General features: G+C 31.6%; 2 protein-coding genes across 8 annotated transcripts; one reads left to right on the forward strand and one right to left on the reverse strand.

The window, feature by feature from the left end:
- The first annotated feature begins 206 nt into the window (after positions 1–206).
- On the forward strand, positions 207–10,646 carry LOC123697790 (PI-PLC X domain-containing protein 3). Of its 4 annotated transcripts, none has more exons than XM_045644340.1 (7): positions 207–224; positions 3,686–3,796; positions 3,873–4,035; positions 5,329–5,458; positions 8,969–9,127; positions 9,665–9,861; positions 10,172–10,646. In XM_045644340.1, exons 2-7 carry the CDS (start codon positions 3,694–3,696, stop codon positions 10,401–10,403), a joined length of 984 nt encoding a protein of 327 aa, XP_045500296.1. In that variant the 5' UTR covers positions 207–224; positions 3,686–3,693; the 3' UTR covers positions 10,404–10,646. The 4 variants fall into 4 exon arrangements, with proteins under 4 accessions (XP_045500296.1, XP_045500293.1, XP_045500294.1 ...); XM_045644337.1 differs by lacking the exon at positions 207–224 and adding an exon at positions 428–642; XM_045644338.1 differs by lacking the exon at positions 207–224 and adding an exon at positions 3,363–3,608.
- LOC123697789 lies at positions 10,637–15,560 on the reverse strand. 4 transcript variants are annotated; one of them, XM_045644333.1, is made up of 7 exons: positions 15,376–15,560; positions 15,180–15,303; positions 14,986–15,101; positions 13,749–13,851; positions 13,065–13,225; positions 12,570–12,730; positions 10,637–12,491 (listed from the first exon to the last, which is right to left on the reverse strand). In XM_045644333.1, the coding sequence occupies exons 1-7, from the start codon at positions 15,457–15,459 to the stop codon at positions 10,691–10,693; spliced, it is 2,550 nt and encodes an 849-aa protein (XP_045500289.1). In that variant the 5' UTR covers positions 15,460–15,560; the 3' UTR covers positions 10,637–10,690. The 4 variants fall into 4 exon arrangements, with proteins under 4 accessions (XP_045500289.1, XP_045500290.1, XP_045500292.1 ...); XM_045644334.1 differs by lacking the exon at positions 15,180–15,303 and having other exon boundaries at positions 15,376–15,457; XM_045644336.1 differs by lacking the exons at positions 14,986–15,101; positions 15,180–15,303; positions 15,376–15,560 and adding an exon at positions 14,315–14,340.
- Positions 15,561–15,572: the final 12 nt, after the last annotated feature.

A 15,572-nucleotide genomic window follows, 5' to 3' on the forward strand; every position in this document is an offset into this window, starting at 1 on the left:
TTTCTATATGATGTCAGCTTTGATTTTTGTCACATTAAAATCGAACCAGCCGTTTCAGACGAGTTTAGTGACAAACGCACATAAGTAGTATCTGAATATAACCCCGCCGGCCGCCACGCTATGTATCGACTTTTCATTTTCAAACAAAACAAATTATAAGATTATAATTCTTAATTTGTATTTTCCTTAACAAAATGGGATTCGCAACGTTATTCTTATAAGGCGTACCTATGTACAGCTTTATTACGGGTGAAGGGCAAATTAGGAACCAGATTAGCAATAAGTCACCAATAGCATTCCTTTCACCTAATCACCCAAATTTAAATCCAATTCGTACTCGCACAAACTCCACTTCATTCAGTTAAGATGCGAAACAAAGCAATCAACATTTTTTGCATTTATTATTCACGAGATTATTTGCAAGAAATCGCATGTTAACTTCATTCTCTCAAACATCTCCGGTATATTTATACTTGCTTAGATGTATGTAACATAAATGGTTATTATATTACTACGGATTGCATAAATAACCGTTATTTTATCATTGGTGAATGGTGACACACGCATGTGGGTATATTTATAATTTATAAGGTGTTATCTATCGTATCGACATGGAGTTGCGATTACTCTTCATATTATTCTGTAAGTACCTTACCTGATTTTTATAACATATACTTAGGTATTCTTTAGGGTGATTGACTTATAAGAACGGTAAACTTGGCCTAGAATTCAAAAGGACAGAGGCCAAGCTACCGAATTGTCTCTACATTTGCATTGTAATAAGTATATATAATATATTCTAATGTCTTTAAATATTAATAAATAGATATGACATTGTAATTGAGAATTATATTTAACTCTAAGAGTTAAATATAATTCTCAATTACATTTTTTTACCAAGTTAAATTGTGTGTCGTTTATTATATCAAGAATCTTTGAAAAATTAAATCATTCAAATACACCCAGCCTTACTTGTATACCCAAGACGTGCCCAAGACACTTTCTTCCAGACTTGACAACTGAAAGAAATAGCATAAACAACGTTTGGTACCTATAATAATTTAGGTAGCACTACAAATTAAACACAGAATTTGTATATATGTTACCGGAAATGTATGTAATCCGTCATTGTATACAATTCCTAGGAAATGTATGTAATTCCTAAAATCGCTCGGAAATGTGTGAAATAAATTATTTTATACACATTGCCTAGGAAATCTATACATTTCCTAAATAGCGATCGGAAATGTATAACATTTAAGATATTGATATGTCGCAGGCAAATTGTATATAATCTGGCCGTTTACAAACGGTCGGCATTTTGTAGTAACTATGCCGATAATTCGTAATCAAAAATTTTTGGTTTGGATAAGGGGGTGGGTTAGGTTAGGTTCGTGTTTTTTGAAAACTACACAGAAATAAAAGCCCCACGAAGTGGGGCTCCGTCGGCTCGCGACCGTCTTTTTGTAGAATTTTGGAAAAAGACGAATTTTCGGCATATTAAAACAGCTAGCCGTAATGTAATACGGCGGATTATACAATACTACTGCGCCAAATATACGCGGGGACAGCGGGACGAGGGGACTGATTACTTGCCAAATGAAAATTTGATTTTATAAGAATAAATATAAGTTGATTTTGTGATATTTATGTTAAAAGTTAGATAGTTGATTTTTAAAATTCATTAGTATGATAATAAATAATAATATGAACATAATATTATTAAAATTTTACGGTTTGACTGTTACCCGATTGTATCAATAAGAGCTATAATAAAAAAAAATAACAACGTGTTTTATTACAGAAAGCATTTACTTTACACATTTCCTAATACGATATTGGAATTGTATACAATTCCTAGGAAGATTATACATTTCCTAGGATATGCATGCATTAAATAGTTTTTTAAACAATATTTTATACATTTCCTAAATTGTATCGGAATTGTACACATTTCCTAGGAATTGTATACAATTCCTTGATTTCATACATTTCCGGTAACATATAAGTACATAAAAAATCTTATTTTCTTATTTCATACTAAAATAAATATAACCCATGGTGCGTATTATTTGTTTTCATAAATCTTATATATAAAAATGAATCGTAAAATGTGTTGGTAAGCGCATAACTCGGTAACGGCTGAACCGATTTCGATAATTCTTTTTTTATTATATTTCTTGAAGTACGAGGATGGATCTTATGTAGAGAAAACGTTAATATGTACCACGGGCGAAGCCAGGGTGGACCGCTAGTTGTTCAATATTTATTCATCACGTAATAAAGTACTTACGAGATGAACAGCATAGTAAATTATGTACCTACAGACTATGATCTTGAAAGAGGATAAACATGGTAGGGCCGTTAATCGTTATTACTGTGCTATCTAATTCATTACATAACACACTATGTTTGATTTTATGCGAATATAAATTAATACTTACACTTATAAAAAAAATAAACGGATTTTAACCTACATACTTAAGTAGTTAGTTATATCAAATTTAAGGTGCAAAATAAGTTATAAGGTTTATTTTTTAATATAAATATATTAAAAAATAACCGATTATACATAAAATATTTGAAATATAATATGTATTAATATTATTTTATGTGTGAGTACTAAGATAGTAAACTAGCGACTAGGTATATAATCATGATTTATTTAATCATTTTAGTATGTTGTTAATGTATATTTAAAACAGAATATCATCATATTTGCTAAAAACTGTGCTATAAAATATTATTTTACATGTGTTTTACGATCGCTTGGTGTAGTGTACTGAATAGTGATGCATTATATTTTGAATAACTTTTATTGGAAACAATAAAATCGTTTCAGAAATCAGTTTCCACATAGTGAACTATTATTTTTGATATTACTATGCTATAAGCAAGGTCGAAGACTCAAATGAGTAAAAAGTACTTTCTTTCTTGTTCTATTTTGTGTTTTCTTCTTGTGTGTGTACCTTTTTCTAGGAATAAATGTTTTTTCTTTCTTTCTTCTTCTTCTTTCTTTCTTTCAAATGCTTCAAATGAGTCAAATATCTAGAGTTCTAAATAAAAGAAACGATATTATAACTTGTGCGTGGCAAACTTTTAATGATTCATTGATGAAGATTGAATTGCTAGTTTGTACTGCTTATCACGGACCAGAAAAAGACAACTTGTTTGTTATCACCACACAAACCTGTGTCACAAACCATCACAAACACGTCACAAACATATTATATTTTGATTTCTGAATTCTGATTTCTAAACGTCTATAAACAGATGACATTTGACATTTTTGACAATTGACAAAAAAGTTTTTGTCACAGCCCTTGACGTCAAATGTCAATTCTAGTCAATCTATTTGTTTATTTCTTTTTCTTTGAACTTAGTCTCAAATAATATAATCAAAGTCCCAAAGAACTTGAACTCTGATTATTATATTCCGAAAATGTAAACGGCTTCAGATTACTTGTTTATTTAAACTTTACATTTATAAATAAGTAACTGCCTTCTTTCTTACAAGTTATTCAAAGTAGGTCAATTTCAATGATAAATTCTTCATACAGTACAAACGTGTTAATTACAGCAAACCCGCTACATTTAAATCGATTGAGGTAAACAAAGAGGTCTTTGTATTTGCACACATAAAGGTAAAGGGTTGTTTAACGTGTTTCTTAATGTTTTGTTACAGTAGCAATAATGAGTGAAGGAAATTTATCACAAACCATCAATCTTGAGAATTGGATGAAGGAACTGCCTGAACAAATAAAAAATGTTCCATTTATCTATCTTGCTATACCAGGTGCCGTTTTAAGATACTTTATTTGTGATAATTTGTACATAGTATAGAATAATTTTACAGTTTCTTATATTTATAGGTAGCCACGACTCTATGACTTATGGAATAACTAGATCTAGTGGTTTGGCACCTGATGCTGAGCCAGTTCTCAAAAGACTGTATCCATTGTTCAAAGGTACGATATTACGATGGACAATAACTCAGAGTATAGACGCCTACCAACAACTTCTCATAGGCATTAGGTATATCATATAATATTTTAAATATAGGTTTAAAGTTATTTAAAAATATATTTTTAGTATGTTGTATTCATGGTTTATAATTTTATGCACTTGTTTACATAATACAATTCAATATGGGTCATGTTTTATCATTCACATTTAAAAATATTTAGTCAATAATTTATAATAAAAGGTAAGTAGTTTATGAAAATGTATAAAATTTATATTTTTGGTTTTATGGCATTCAAATGCTTTATAAATATAAAGGGGTTTGAAACTTTTTGTATGGACGCTGGCATATCGACCCGCCGCCATTTTGATTTTTTTTCAAAATCGCGGCGCACGATTTAAGTGGTATGTATGGATAGAGGACACCTAGACGAACAAAAAATGTCTAATAAGATAGTACCCTAAAGCGTCACATTACCGAGATATTTGGAGGTAAATATTCACTTATGAGTACGACAAACACTAAAAATAGACTTATTACGTGTCTATATGCATGATATTATCTCCAAATAATCACTCCCAGGTAGATTATTATTATTACAGGAAGAAAGTAGGTATTCATTACATTACTTACATTTTTATGTAATGTATGTATGTTTTTATGTATTGAATCTACCTACTTTCTTCCAATAAACTGTTATTTACCTCCAAATATCTCGGTAATGTGACGCCTTAGGGTACTATGTTATTAGACATTTTTTGTTTGTCTATGACGTGTCCTCTATCCATACATACCACTTTAATCGTGCGCAGCGATTTTGAAAAAAAAATCAAAATGGCGGCGGGTTTGATATGCCAGAAAGTTTCAATGCCCTTTATAAAGAATAGAAAAAATTCGATCACGAGGCGGGACTCGAACCCGCATCCTTTCGCGCCATTCCGGGGCGGATGCCTGACCAATTCAGCCACTCGTGACCCGCCAGAGCAATCGAATTTATTCTATTCTTTCAGTTTTATGTGTCTTAAGGGACACACCGCGCGCCATCTATTGAGATGATTAACAACCATCTCAACCAATATGAAGCACTTTTCAGTAAATACAATATTGTAACGATGGAACACGACCTTTTTTGTTGAATTTATATTTTTGGTTTTATGGCATTCAAATGCTTTATAAAGCCTCGTGATCAAATTTTTTCTATTCTTTATAAATTTATAATGTATAAAATATCACTATGAACCACTCATTACATCATTTTCACTCCTTAACTGACATTTACCAAAAACAAAATTAATATAATATGATACAATCATTAATTTTCATAATTATACATTAATTATAAGTGATAATTTCACACATTTCAGATATTTTGACTTAAGACTTGCTACAAAAACTGGAGAGGAAAGATTTTACTTCACACATGGAGTGTATGCAGGAGAGATAACAGAACCACTTCATCAGATTAAGGAGTTTGCAAACACACATCCAGGAGAGGTGAGATTTATATAAATCAATGTATTTACATATTTTATATTATCAGTAGAACAAATAAGTAAACACTCAAATATTTTAATTAAGACAGTTATACAGGGTGTCCCAGAAGTCGACGTCAAGCCGAAATTTTCTGAAAGGTAATGCCACACCCGTTATTAGAAAAATTGAAAAAAAAATTAAGTCATGTATTTTTGAAGTTATGGATTGTTTTATTTAATTCCAGAAAATGTACACGATGTGACAGTTTTTTCATTCCTGTTGTTACAAATATTTACTTTTTGCCAATTTTTTTTCTCTTCCGTCATCCCGAATAGTGCTTTATGTAACCTGTGATCCTAAACCCTGTGCCGATCACTTCAACTTGTAGTAAAATGTCTTTTTATACCGTACAAGTTTTCAAAATTAATTTTTCGCACTACTTTAACTGATCGTCATGAAAAAAATGTACTACTCCAGTTTGGCAAGTAGCTTTAAAAGTTAGCGCATTTAATAAGAGCGAGCCAAATGAAATATGCCAGATATTTAATCAATATTTTTCTACAATAGGATCTCGTCTAGCAAATTTAATACCCCTACAATATCAAACCAACTCTTCCTCAACCTTACCTAAATCACCATCAAAAAAGTACGAATTATCCACTTTTGATCCGTGTACACCTAATGAAATTTTAAAAATTATAAATAACCTTAATTCAAACTGTAGTACAGGTCTTGATGGTATTACCACAAAAGCAATTAAATGCATTAAAGAAAAATTGAATCATACCTTAAGCGATTGTTTCAACCAAGCTATAAGTCAAGGACGTTTTCCGGATTCGTTAAAAATAGCGAAGGTAACTCCTATCTATAAGAGTGGTTCAAAATTTGAACCTGGTAACTATAGGCCAATTTCGGTGTTGCCAGTGTTGTCAAAAATATTAGAGAAAATTTTACACACGAGATTAGAAAAATATTTAGACTCATTTAATTTTATTTCAGTGCGTCAATACGGTTTTAAGCCAAAAAGTAACACTCTGTCAGCGACTATAGACCTGACTACTAAAATAAAACAGAACATTGACGCAAAAAATTTAGTTTTGGGAGTATTTATTGACCTACAAAAGGCCTTCGATACCGTTTCTCACGAACTTTTAATAAAGAAATTAGCATCCATTAACATTACTGGTAAAGCACTAGACATGCTGAAATCATATTTAAAAAATCGATCACAAATCGTTAAAATAGATAACTACAATAGCATTCCCTTACCAATTACGTGTGGCATACCACAAGGTTCGATTTTAGGCCCATTGCTTTTTTTAATTTATATTAATAATTTACAAGATTTAAAACTAAATGGTCATCTAACACTTTATGCGGATGACACCTGTCTGTTTTATTTTGGTCCCTCTATACATGACATGATAAAGCAAGCACAAAATGATTTAAATAAATTAAATAAATGGTTTCAATACAATCTACTAACAATAAATATATCTAAAACGTGTTATATTAAATTTAAAGCTCAGAACAAACTTATTCCACCACACGCTCCACTTAAAATTAACGGTGTTGTATTAGAACATAAAACCCACGAGAAATACCTAGGTTTGCGAATCGACAGCTCTCTAAAATGGAATTATCACATCGACCACCTAAAAAATAAATTATCAGCACTTCTTAGATCTCTGCGTAATATCACTTCTTGCATTCCTCATAAATTACGCCACACCATCTACAACACGTTAGTCAAACCTCACCTAATGTATTTAATAGAAGTATGGGGTAACGCTTACAAAAATAAATTAGCGCCACTACAAATTTTACAAAATAAAATTATTAAAACCATTTTTAAATATCCTTTTTTAACTTCTACAAATAAAATCTACGACGATACTAAAATAATGAATTTAAAACAATTATACTTTTATAATACGTGTATGTTCATCCACAAAGCGCTACATAAAAACATAAATACAAATATAATATTCTCAACATCAAATCGCCACTATCCTAATAGACGAGCTAGCTATCTTGCCCTCCCGAAGATCCGAACGAATTATGGAAGGCGAACGGCAACATACGAGGGAGCACGTTTCTATAACGGATTGCCAAGCAAATTAAAAAGTGTAAACTCATTCATTGTATTCAAAAAACAATTAGCGAAACACATCCTGGAAGACCACACGCTCAAACTTTGAATGCAATGAATGAGTACCTAACCTAAACTTATGTTTGTAACTTACTTAGTATGTAACTTACTCTAAATTTTTAATTAACTAACGAATGATATTTTTTATAAATACCTATGTTTTAAATTTAAGTTTCTCATGTAAGTGACTTAATGTCTTAATGGGAATAAATGTCTTTAAACCTAAACCTAATAAGGATTCTAACGTGGTATAACACTTACTCCATTATATCTTAGATTGGCCATAAAATTTTTTTTGTTTAACAAAGTCTGTTTTTAACAATTTCTTTGAAATTCCAAAAAACTATTCTAGTGTACCCAAAGCGTTCCTAATTACCACAGCGTGGTTTAAATAAGATGGAGAGAGACACTCCATAAAGTGAAGACTTCTGGGACACCCTGTATAAGCTGCACTGATATTTTTGCATGCTTGTATAAAACTGTCTCCTTTAGACTCAATATTGATCCATTTCAAACAGATAGATTTTAGGTGTGTCCCTTAGACACATAAAACTGAAAGAATAGAATAAATTTGATCGCTCTGGCGGGTCACGAGTGGCCTAGTTGGTCAGGCATCCGCCCCGGAATGGCGCGAAAGGATGCGGGTTCGAGTCCCGCCTCGTGTTCGATTTTTTTCTATTCTTTATAAATTTATAGATAGATTTTATCTAAACTTTGTAGAATTATCAAGGATTAGTGACAGTAGAATAATTTCATCTTTTAGCATGTTTTTTAGTTATATTTAAACTAAATTAATTTTAATACTTACTTAAAATATGAAGAGTTTGACAACTCTTTATTTGTCCAGGTCTCACTTTTAAATTATTTAAAAGAATGTCAAATGTTAAATGAAGTCGGGAATAAGGCCATGTGTGAACTTTATATGCACTCCCAAAGGTACAATGTGAAATTAACAACATAGTGATTTACTAATATTCATTTGTTTGATTGATTGAATTATAGTAGTGTAAGGCTGGTTGCAGAACTTGACCGACCGTCAGTGCGTAGGACAGTCGCGCTTGTCATATGTATGGAAATTCATAAAACCTTTCATAGCTAGACCGACCATAAGACGCGTATTGTCATGCGCATTAGTGTCATAGTCATACAATTGTTGATGCGTATCGTCAGGACCGACGGTACGCACTGACGGTCGGTCAAGCTCTGCAACCAGCCTTATGATTTAACAAATAACCTGTACTGTCTTAAGAACGAAATAACTATTAACATTAAATGTTAATGTTATAATTTACAAAACCACAATTCTTTGTTGTATAAAAGAGAGAATGTGGTAACTTTCTTTTGATTGAGAAAGGTTAATAAGACATATTTCATTACAGGTCATAATTTTAGATTTACAACACTTCTATGGGTTTACTGCTGATGATCACCAAAAATTAATGAGATATTTGCTCAATCTATTTGGACCTAAACTTGTTCCAAGGGAACCAGACTTGCAGAGTATTACATTGAACTCACTACAGAGATTTGGCCAACAGGTATATTATTCAAATTAACTATTTATTACATCCTACATGTAGACATATAGAAAAAAAATTGATTTGATTAGTGCAATTGCCGATTATTACTCTATAACTATTAGGGATATTAACAAGCTTTAAACTGATATTGAATGTAACATATTATATACATAAAAAAGGACGTGTGGCACTCGGGGACTTACCGTGGTAAAGCTATTGCATAGCATGCCTTCAAGCCACACCTCCGAGCCCGTCGGAGTGGGGAGCGTGAGGTTTTTTCGTTACGGAATTTCTCGATTTGGTCCCCACGCTCAAGGCCCGCGATAGAAGCTATGCAATAGCTTAATAATATATATATATATATATAACTATAATACAAAACTATAATAAATATTCAAAATTTTAACATAAAGCATTCCAACATGGACTTTACTGTCGCTTCGGTAAGACGAAAGACGCGGGTCAAATACCGCCTCATGATCTTCTTTTATCTATTCTTAATGTTTTTTTTTTCAAATACAAAATGTCTCTATACCCATCACATTTCTTATTCAGATAGTGGTTGTGTACCGCCACCAGTCTGTATATGCAAGTTCGGAGTTCTGGCAACCCCAAATGCTACCATCTCCATGGCCACAGCAGGACAGTATTACTGGTTTACTAGATTTCTTGTACAATGTGAAGCGACACCCTGGTATGGGATTTGTGCACCAAGCTGTTTTGACGCCTACACCTGCTTTCATTTTGTTTAGGTAATATTTTTTGTATTATTTTGCTCACTTGCACATTTATTTGTATGTAATTTATGTGAGAGAAAAACTATACAAGACTAAATAGTCTTGTATGAAAATTCATATGATTCGACTGTTTCGATTATGAAATATATTATTACATACTATTCAAAATGTCTGGTATTCTGAAATGTTATATTAATTTTGAAAGTAAAATTCTGTTGATAAAGTAAAAGTGGATTAAAACTTGAACTACCCTCATTTTTTAAAAACAAAATGCTTTCTGCATAGTATACACTTGAAACTATCATATTATTTAATTCTTTTACAGATGGATTTCAACGCTACGTGAGAAATGTGCGAAACCCGTTAAAAATGAAGTATTTCCCAAACTTGCGGAGTTTTCACCGGGACCACCCATTCATTCTCAGGGACAATCTCCCGTCAATGTTGTTATTGCGGACTTTGTAGATTTGGATAATGCTATCTTTTCTAAAACTATTATACAACTCAATTTTAAGCTTCTCAAAAACACTGATTTCGTGTACCACAACAATGGGTAAGGTATTGATGAGAGTTTATTATGAAAAAGTATTTTTATAGTATAGATTATGCTTATACCTAGATTTATCAACCAACAAACCAAGTACCTGCTATTTTAAGTTTTTTTTACGTATTTTTTTTATTTTGCAATCAAATATGTGATATTTTATGATATTATGGTGTACTATTACATAATCATTCTCAATAAGTACCTTATCGTTTATATGAAGTGCCTTAAATAAAACAAATTTTATAGAAATAAATTTATTTTTTTATTTTTCCAAAAATTCAAAAATTGTTGCTGACATCACTGACCAAAAATTTTATTACAAAATTCATCCAACTTTAGCCTTTCACACAAATCTTTGAAAGACCAAGCTTTTTTTTCTAGCCCCATAGACTCAGGGTCATTTAAAGTAGAAAATAATTTATCTGACAGTTCATCTGAAATTTCGATTATTCTACAAATTTTATCTAATCTTGCAAGATCCTCTACTGAATTCGTTAAATCTGTTATGTTTATGATTTGCGATTTTCTTTCGGTAAATGAATTTTCAGAATCAGAGGCGCTTGCGCTATCTAATTTATCAAATATATCCTGTTTATTTCTTTTAAATCTTGGACCTGTGGAATTTTCAGATACCATAAAAGCATTGTTCGTAGTATATTTACGTAATACATTTTCCACAGTATTTTGTTTTGTTTGTAAATTATTTTCAGTTGTTTTGTGGGATATAATATTTGGTTTATTGGTATCATCTTCAACCTTACTATGATTCTCTTTAGCTGTGATTTTATTTGAGTCCGATTGTGAATTACATTCCACGCTTATAATATAGCTTTTGTAATTTTTAACATTGTTCACATTTGTATGAGTATCTTGAACTTTTTGTGCGTCATCTTCAGTTAAATTCTGTGCAATTTCTATGAAAGAAGTTTTGTCACATTCTATTTCGTTACTATTCGGTTCATTACGTTCTTCTGATTCGTTTGGACTACTAGGTACTTCAGTTTTCAATGGATCGGTTACTGTTTTGCATACAGCTGGTGTTTTACAAAGGGAATGTGGCAAATTAATTTGTGTTTGGTGAGGAAGTAAAATAGTTTCATATGACGTATTTTCGTAAAAATCGCCTGCCTTAATTGGTTTTAATATATTTACTATGTTCTTGTTATATGGGTCTGTTTTAACTTCACTTTGGTCAAATATCCTTGTAACACTATTAACTTTATTAAAATCACCTCCCATTGGATTTAGTTCTTGTGTATTCTCGACTTCTTTGACGTCTTTCTCCTCTTTATCTTCTTTCATAATCGGATTTTCGGCTAAATTTTTTTCGGGTATTTTCTCTGCATTGTCTTCCATTTTATTCCTGCTATGACTTGATTTTTTTAATAAATCTTCTGTCATTGTGACCATTTTAGAAAATTCTTCTTTAACTTTTTTCAAATGTTCCCTATTATTTAGGTATTTACTGCGTTCCACGTGACCAGGTGCTAATGCCATGCAGCTTTGAAAGAATGAACTCGTATTTCGTCGCAATGGATCTTTATTGACCTCAACATCATTCCACACTTTGAATATTTCATTTGTTTTATTGATAACGCGGTTTAATGTTGTCTCATTTGTGGGTGAATTGCGAATAGTCAGCGTATTTTTCGTTAGAGGGGATCGAAGTGGCAATTTCATTCGAAAACCAGTATCTTGAGATGCGCTACAGACCATGTTTGGATAAACTTCGAAGCGGTAATGTCTAGGAAGAAACATGCTCCTAATACTCTCGGTTGTTGTTCCTCTTGACGAGGTGGAGTGTGTATAAGTAAGCCTTGACAAAGGTGCGGTTAAATGTTGTTTTTCCGAAAAATGTATGATATCAATAACACGACACGCATACGAATATTCATTTTCATACCAACATACTAGTTTATAGAAATTCGGCGTTAATTGTATACTGGAAGTCGTATCTAAAATGCACGAATGGTCTTCACCAAGAAAATCTGAAGATACAGATTCTTCATTGGAAATTGTGATTATGTTTTTCATGTTCGTATCGCTATACTTTTGGACACATTGAATAATCTCTTCTAAAGATGTTTCCACGTTCAATCTAAAGCCAATTATTATTAAGAGTTTTAATACATCGACACTTCATAAACAATTCGACTTTTTTAAGGTCTACAATTACCTTATAGATATATCCAAGACAGATACATTAACTATAGGTACTCTAAATGCAAGACCAGACATTTTGTCTTTGACCTGTGGGATGATTTTGTTTAGTGCTTTACAGGCACCTGTTGCAGCGGGGATTATATTTTGGTGGATACTTCTGTGGTCTCGCCAGTGCTAAAAGGAAAAAAAGTCTCATAAATTGATTTTGGTACTATCTATAACTACACACCCAAAGATTTTTTTTCATTTAAATTGATTTAAACTTATGTCATTTGCAGTTTTCATAATTTTATCCTACTAATATTATAAATGCGAAAGTTTGTAAGGATGTGTGTGTGTTTGTTACTCTTTCACGCAAATACTACTGAGCCGATTACAATGAAATTTAGCACACACATAGAGGGTAACTTGGATATAGGTTTTATCCCGGAAATCCCACGGGAACGGGAACTATGCGGGTTTTCCTTTGAAAACGCGGGCGAAGAAAATCTAGTCATATCTAATTTACCTTTCCCCGCAAACATAGCCCATCCAAAGGTTTCAACGATGGCGTCATAGCATGAATACTAGTTATGAAACCCTCCGATACACCAAAATTGTCTTCTAATATTTTTATAATTGGCGCCAAACAATACAATGTGCTCGACGCGCAGGAAATAACCTTTTGATCTGAAGAAAGGTACAAACATGCATATTTTACATACCAATATTTCCCAAGGAATTGCCTAACATGGTAAGTACAACCATATTCACTACCTTATCATAAAGTAAATATTTTTTTACTTCTCAGAATACTTTTAATTACTTCTATAACAAAAGAGCTCAAAATATAAATAAATTCTTATCAATCATAATTTTATAACACAAAACAATAACATAAAGAATATTGTTTATAAATTTAGTTGAATGTTCAAAACGACTTCTACACAATGAAAATATTATGCATCTTGAATCAGACCCATGATGCATGATTTTTTTAAGTAAGTACATACTTCTACAGATCGTAAGATCGTGAGAATTGATTAGGTCGATAGAAAAAACGTGAAATAAGCTCGTCCTAGAATAAAATTGTTAAACAATTTATGTCATCTATCTACCAATTTATTCACGAGATCTATATGATTGAGATAACAATTGCAGCAGTCGACAATTTTTGCATATGATTTGTGTCATTTTATTTAAAAATTCATACCAATTCCAATCATATCTTCGTTCACTCCTACCACTAACATTGGTATATCGACGCTTGGGGCAGTGACGATCACACGTTTGACACCAACACTTTTTAGGTGCCCCTAAAAGTGAAAATATCAATAATATACAAGTGGTATGTATTTACAAATTTTGTCACATTGTTACCATTTATATCAGAAAATAGTACCTAAGTATAAAAGAATAATAAGAGTTTTCAATAAAAGTAGTTACACAGCATCAGATTTTGTGATCGACTTTTGGAGTTATGAAGTCCTATTATTTGCCTTTTCCAGCTAAGTTCAGTTGACTTTTTTTCAGAAAATTCACTTGTTCTCTCTATTTACCTTACTTGAAACTAGACGAGAAAATTAATGAAAATTAAATGTTCAGCAAAACTAAAACATTTTTGGGGGATGGGCATTTATTGAGTGACGCAATGATAAAAATGGACAAAATGTTATCATAATCTGACCCCTTGTTTTCGAACAAAGTGGGCGTAGCATCAAGTTATCTTATTAAACACAGATAACGTTAAGATTATATTCTGTTTACAACGTTTTTAACCTTTTATTTTAAAGTATGAATACGAAACTCTGACTCGGCATTTCATCTTAGCAACAGACGATAAAATAATTAAGAAAACAGGATTTTTTATAAGAAATCTGGAGAAGTAGGTACAAAAATGCACCATGTTGTGAAATTCGATAAAAAATAAAACCTTCCCTGATTATTCATATGAAAGCAATTGTTAACAATTATATTTATATTCATTGAAATTAGGTCTATTAATAAGAGGCCTTATTATAACGAAAGAGCTTTCTTTGGAATTTCCGCTACGAAGTGAAAGATTTTCTTCCAATCAAAGTAAGAAGAAGTGAAGAATATAGTTGGTAACTAACTAATGAAAACCTACTGAATTTTCTTAGAATTATTTTTCTTCATATAAAGGCGCAAAGTATTCTGAAAAATGCAGTTATTGAGAAGAATTAAGTTTAAATTTATAAAGAATAGAAAAAATTCGATCACGAGGCGGGACTTGAACTCGCATCCTTCGCGCCATTCCGGGGCGGATGCCTAACCAACTCAGCCACTCGTGACCCGCGCGAAGGATGCGAGTTCAAGTCCCGCCTCGTGATCGAATTTTTTCTATTCTTTATAAATTTATATTTATAAAGCATTTGAATGCCATAAAAACCAAAAAATATAAATTCAAGAATTAAGTTAATAAATATTACCGAAGCTTTTTCCAAGTTGGTAAACATGCCTGATGCCTCAATAACATATTGTGCACCAATACTGGACCATGGAATATTCACCGGTAATTTTTCATGAAAAACCATAATTTTTTTACCTTAAAAAAGTACGGAACATTATAAAGGTATTCAATATTTAATTTAATTATTAAATAAAACCAAACGATCTAAGTCACCATCAATAACGATTTCATTGCTATAATAGGACACTGTTCCTGAGAATTTTCCATGTGTAGAATCAAATTTAATCAGATAACAAATATATTCGATATTAATAGCAGGATCGTTAATAGCCACCACCTGAAATAAAGAACTAAAATTATCTATTTACGGAACAATAACCATTTATTTCATATTTTTACAAAACCCTACTTCGAAATCAGATCTTTCCAAACAGGTTCTAAAGATAACTCTTCCAATTCGCCCAAATCCATTTATGCCAAGCTTTATAACCATAACCAAATTGTACAATTATAATATTCATTTATAAATTTAAATTCACCAAATTCCTATAAACGAGTAAAGACATTATTATAAAATATCTAGTAAAAAGATGAATTTGAAGTTTG

Source organism: Colias croceus, chromosome 15 (assembly GCF_905220415.1).
Source record: "Colias croceus chromosome 15, ilColCroc2.1".
Lineage (NCBI taxonomy): Eukaryota > Metazoa > Arthropoda > Insecta > Lepidoptera > Pieridae > Colias > Colias croceus.

Bases quoted from the DNA above. Each gene is read 5' to 3' on its own strand.
- LOC123697790 (XM_045644337.1), top strand. From the start codon at position 612: ATGGAGTTGCGATTACTCTTCATATTATTCT. The intron at 643-3,685 runs GTAAGTACCTTA...GTTTTGTTACAG, and splicing joins ATTACTCTTCATATTATTCT to TAGCAATAATGAGTGAAGGA. The intron at 4,036-5,328 runs GTATATCATATA...CACACATTTCAG, and splicing joins CAACTTCTCATAGGCATTAG to ATATTTTGACTTAAGACTTG.
- LOC123697789 (XM_045644333.1), bottom strand. From the start codon at position 15,459: ATGGTTATAAAGCTTGGCATAAATGGATTTGGGCGAATTGGAAGAGTT. The intron at 13,852-14,985 runs GTAATATTTATT...TTTCACTTTTAG, and splicing joins CCAACTTGGAAAAAGCTTCG to GGGCACCTAAAAAGTGTTGG. The intron at 12,492-12,569 runs GTAATTGTAGAC...AATTGGCTTTAG, and splicing joins GTCTTGGATATATCTATAAG to ATTGAACGTGGAAACATCTT.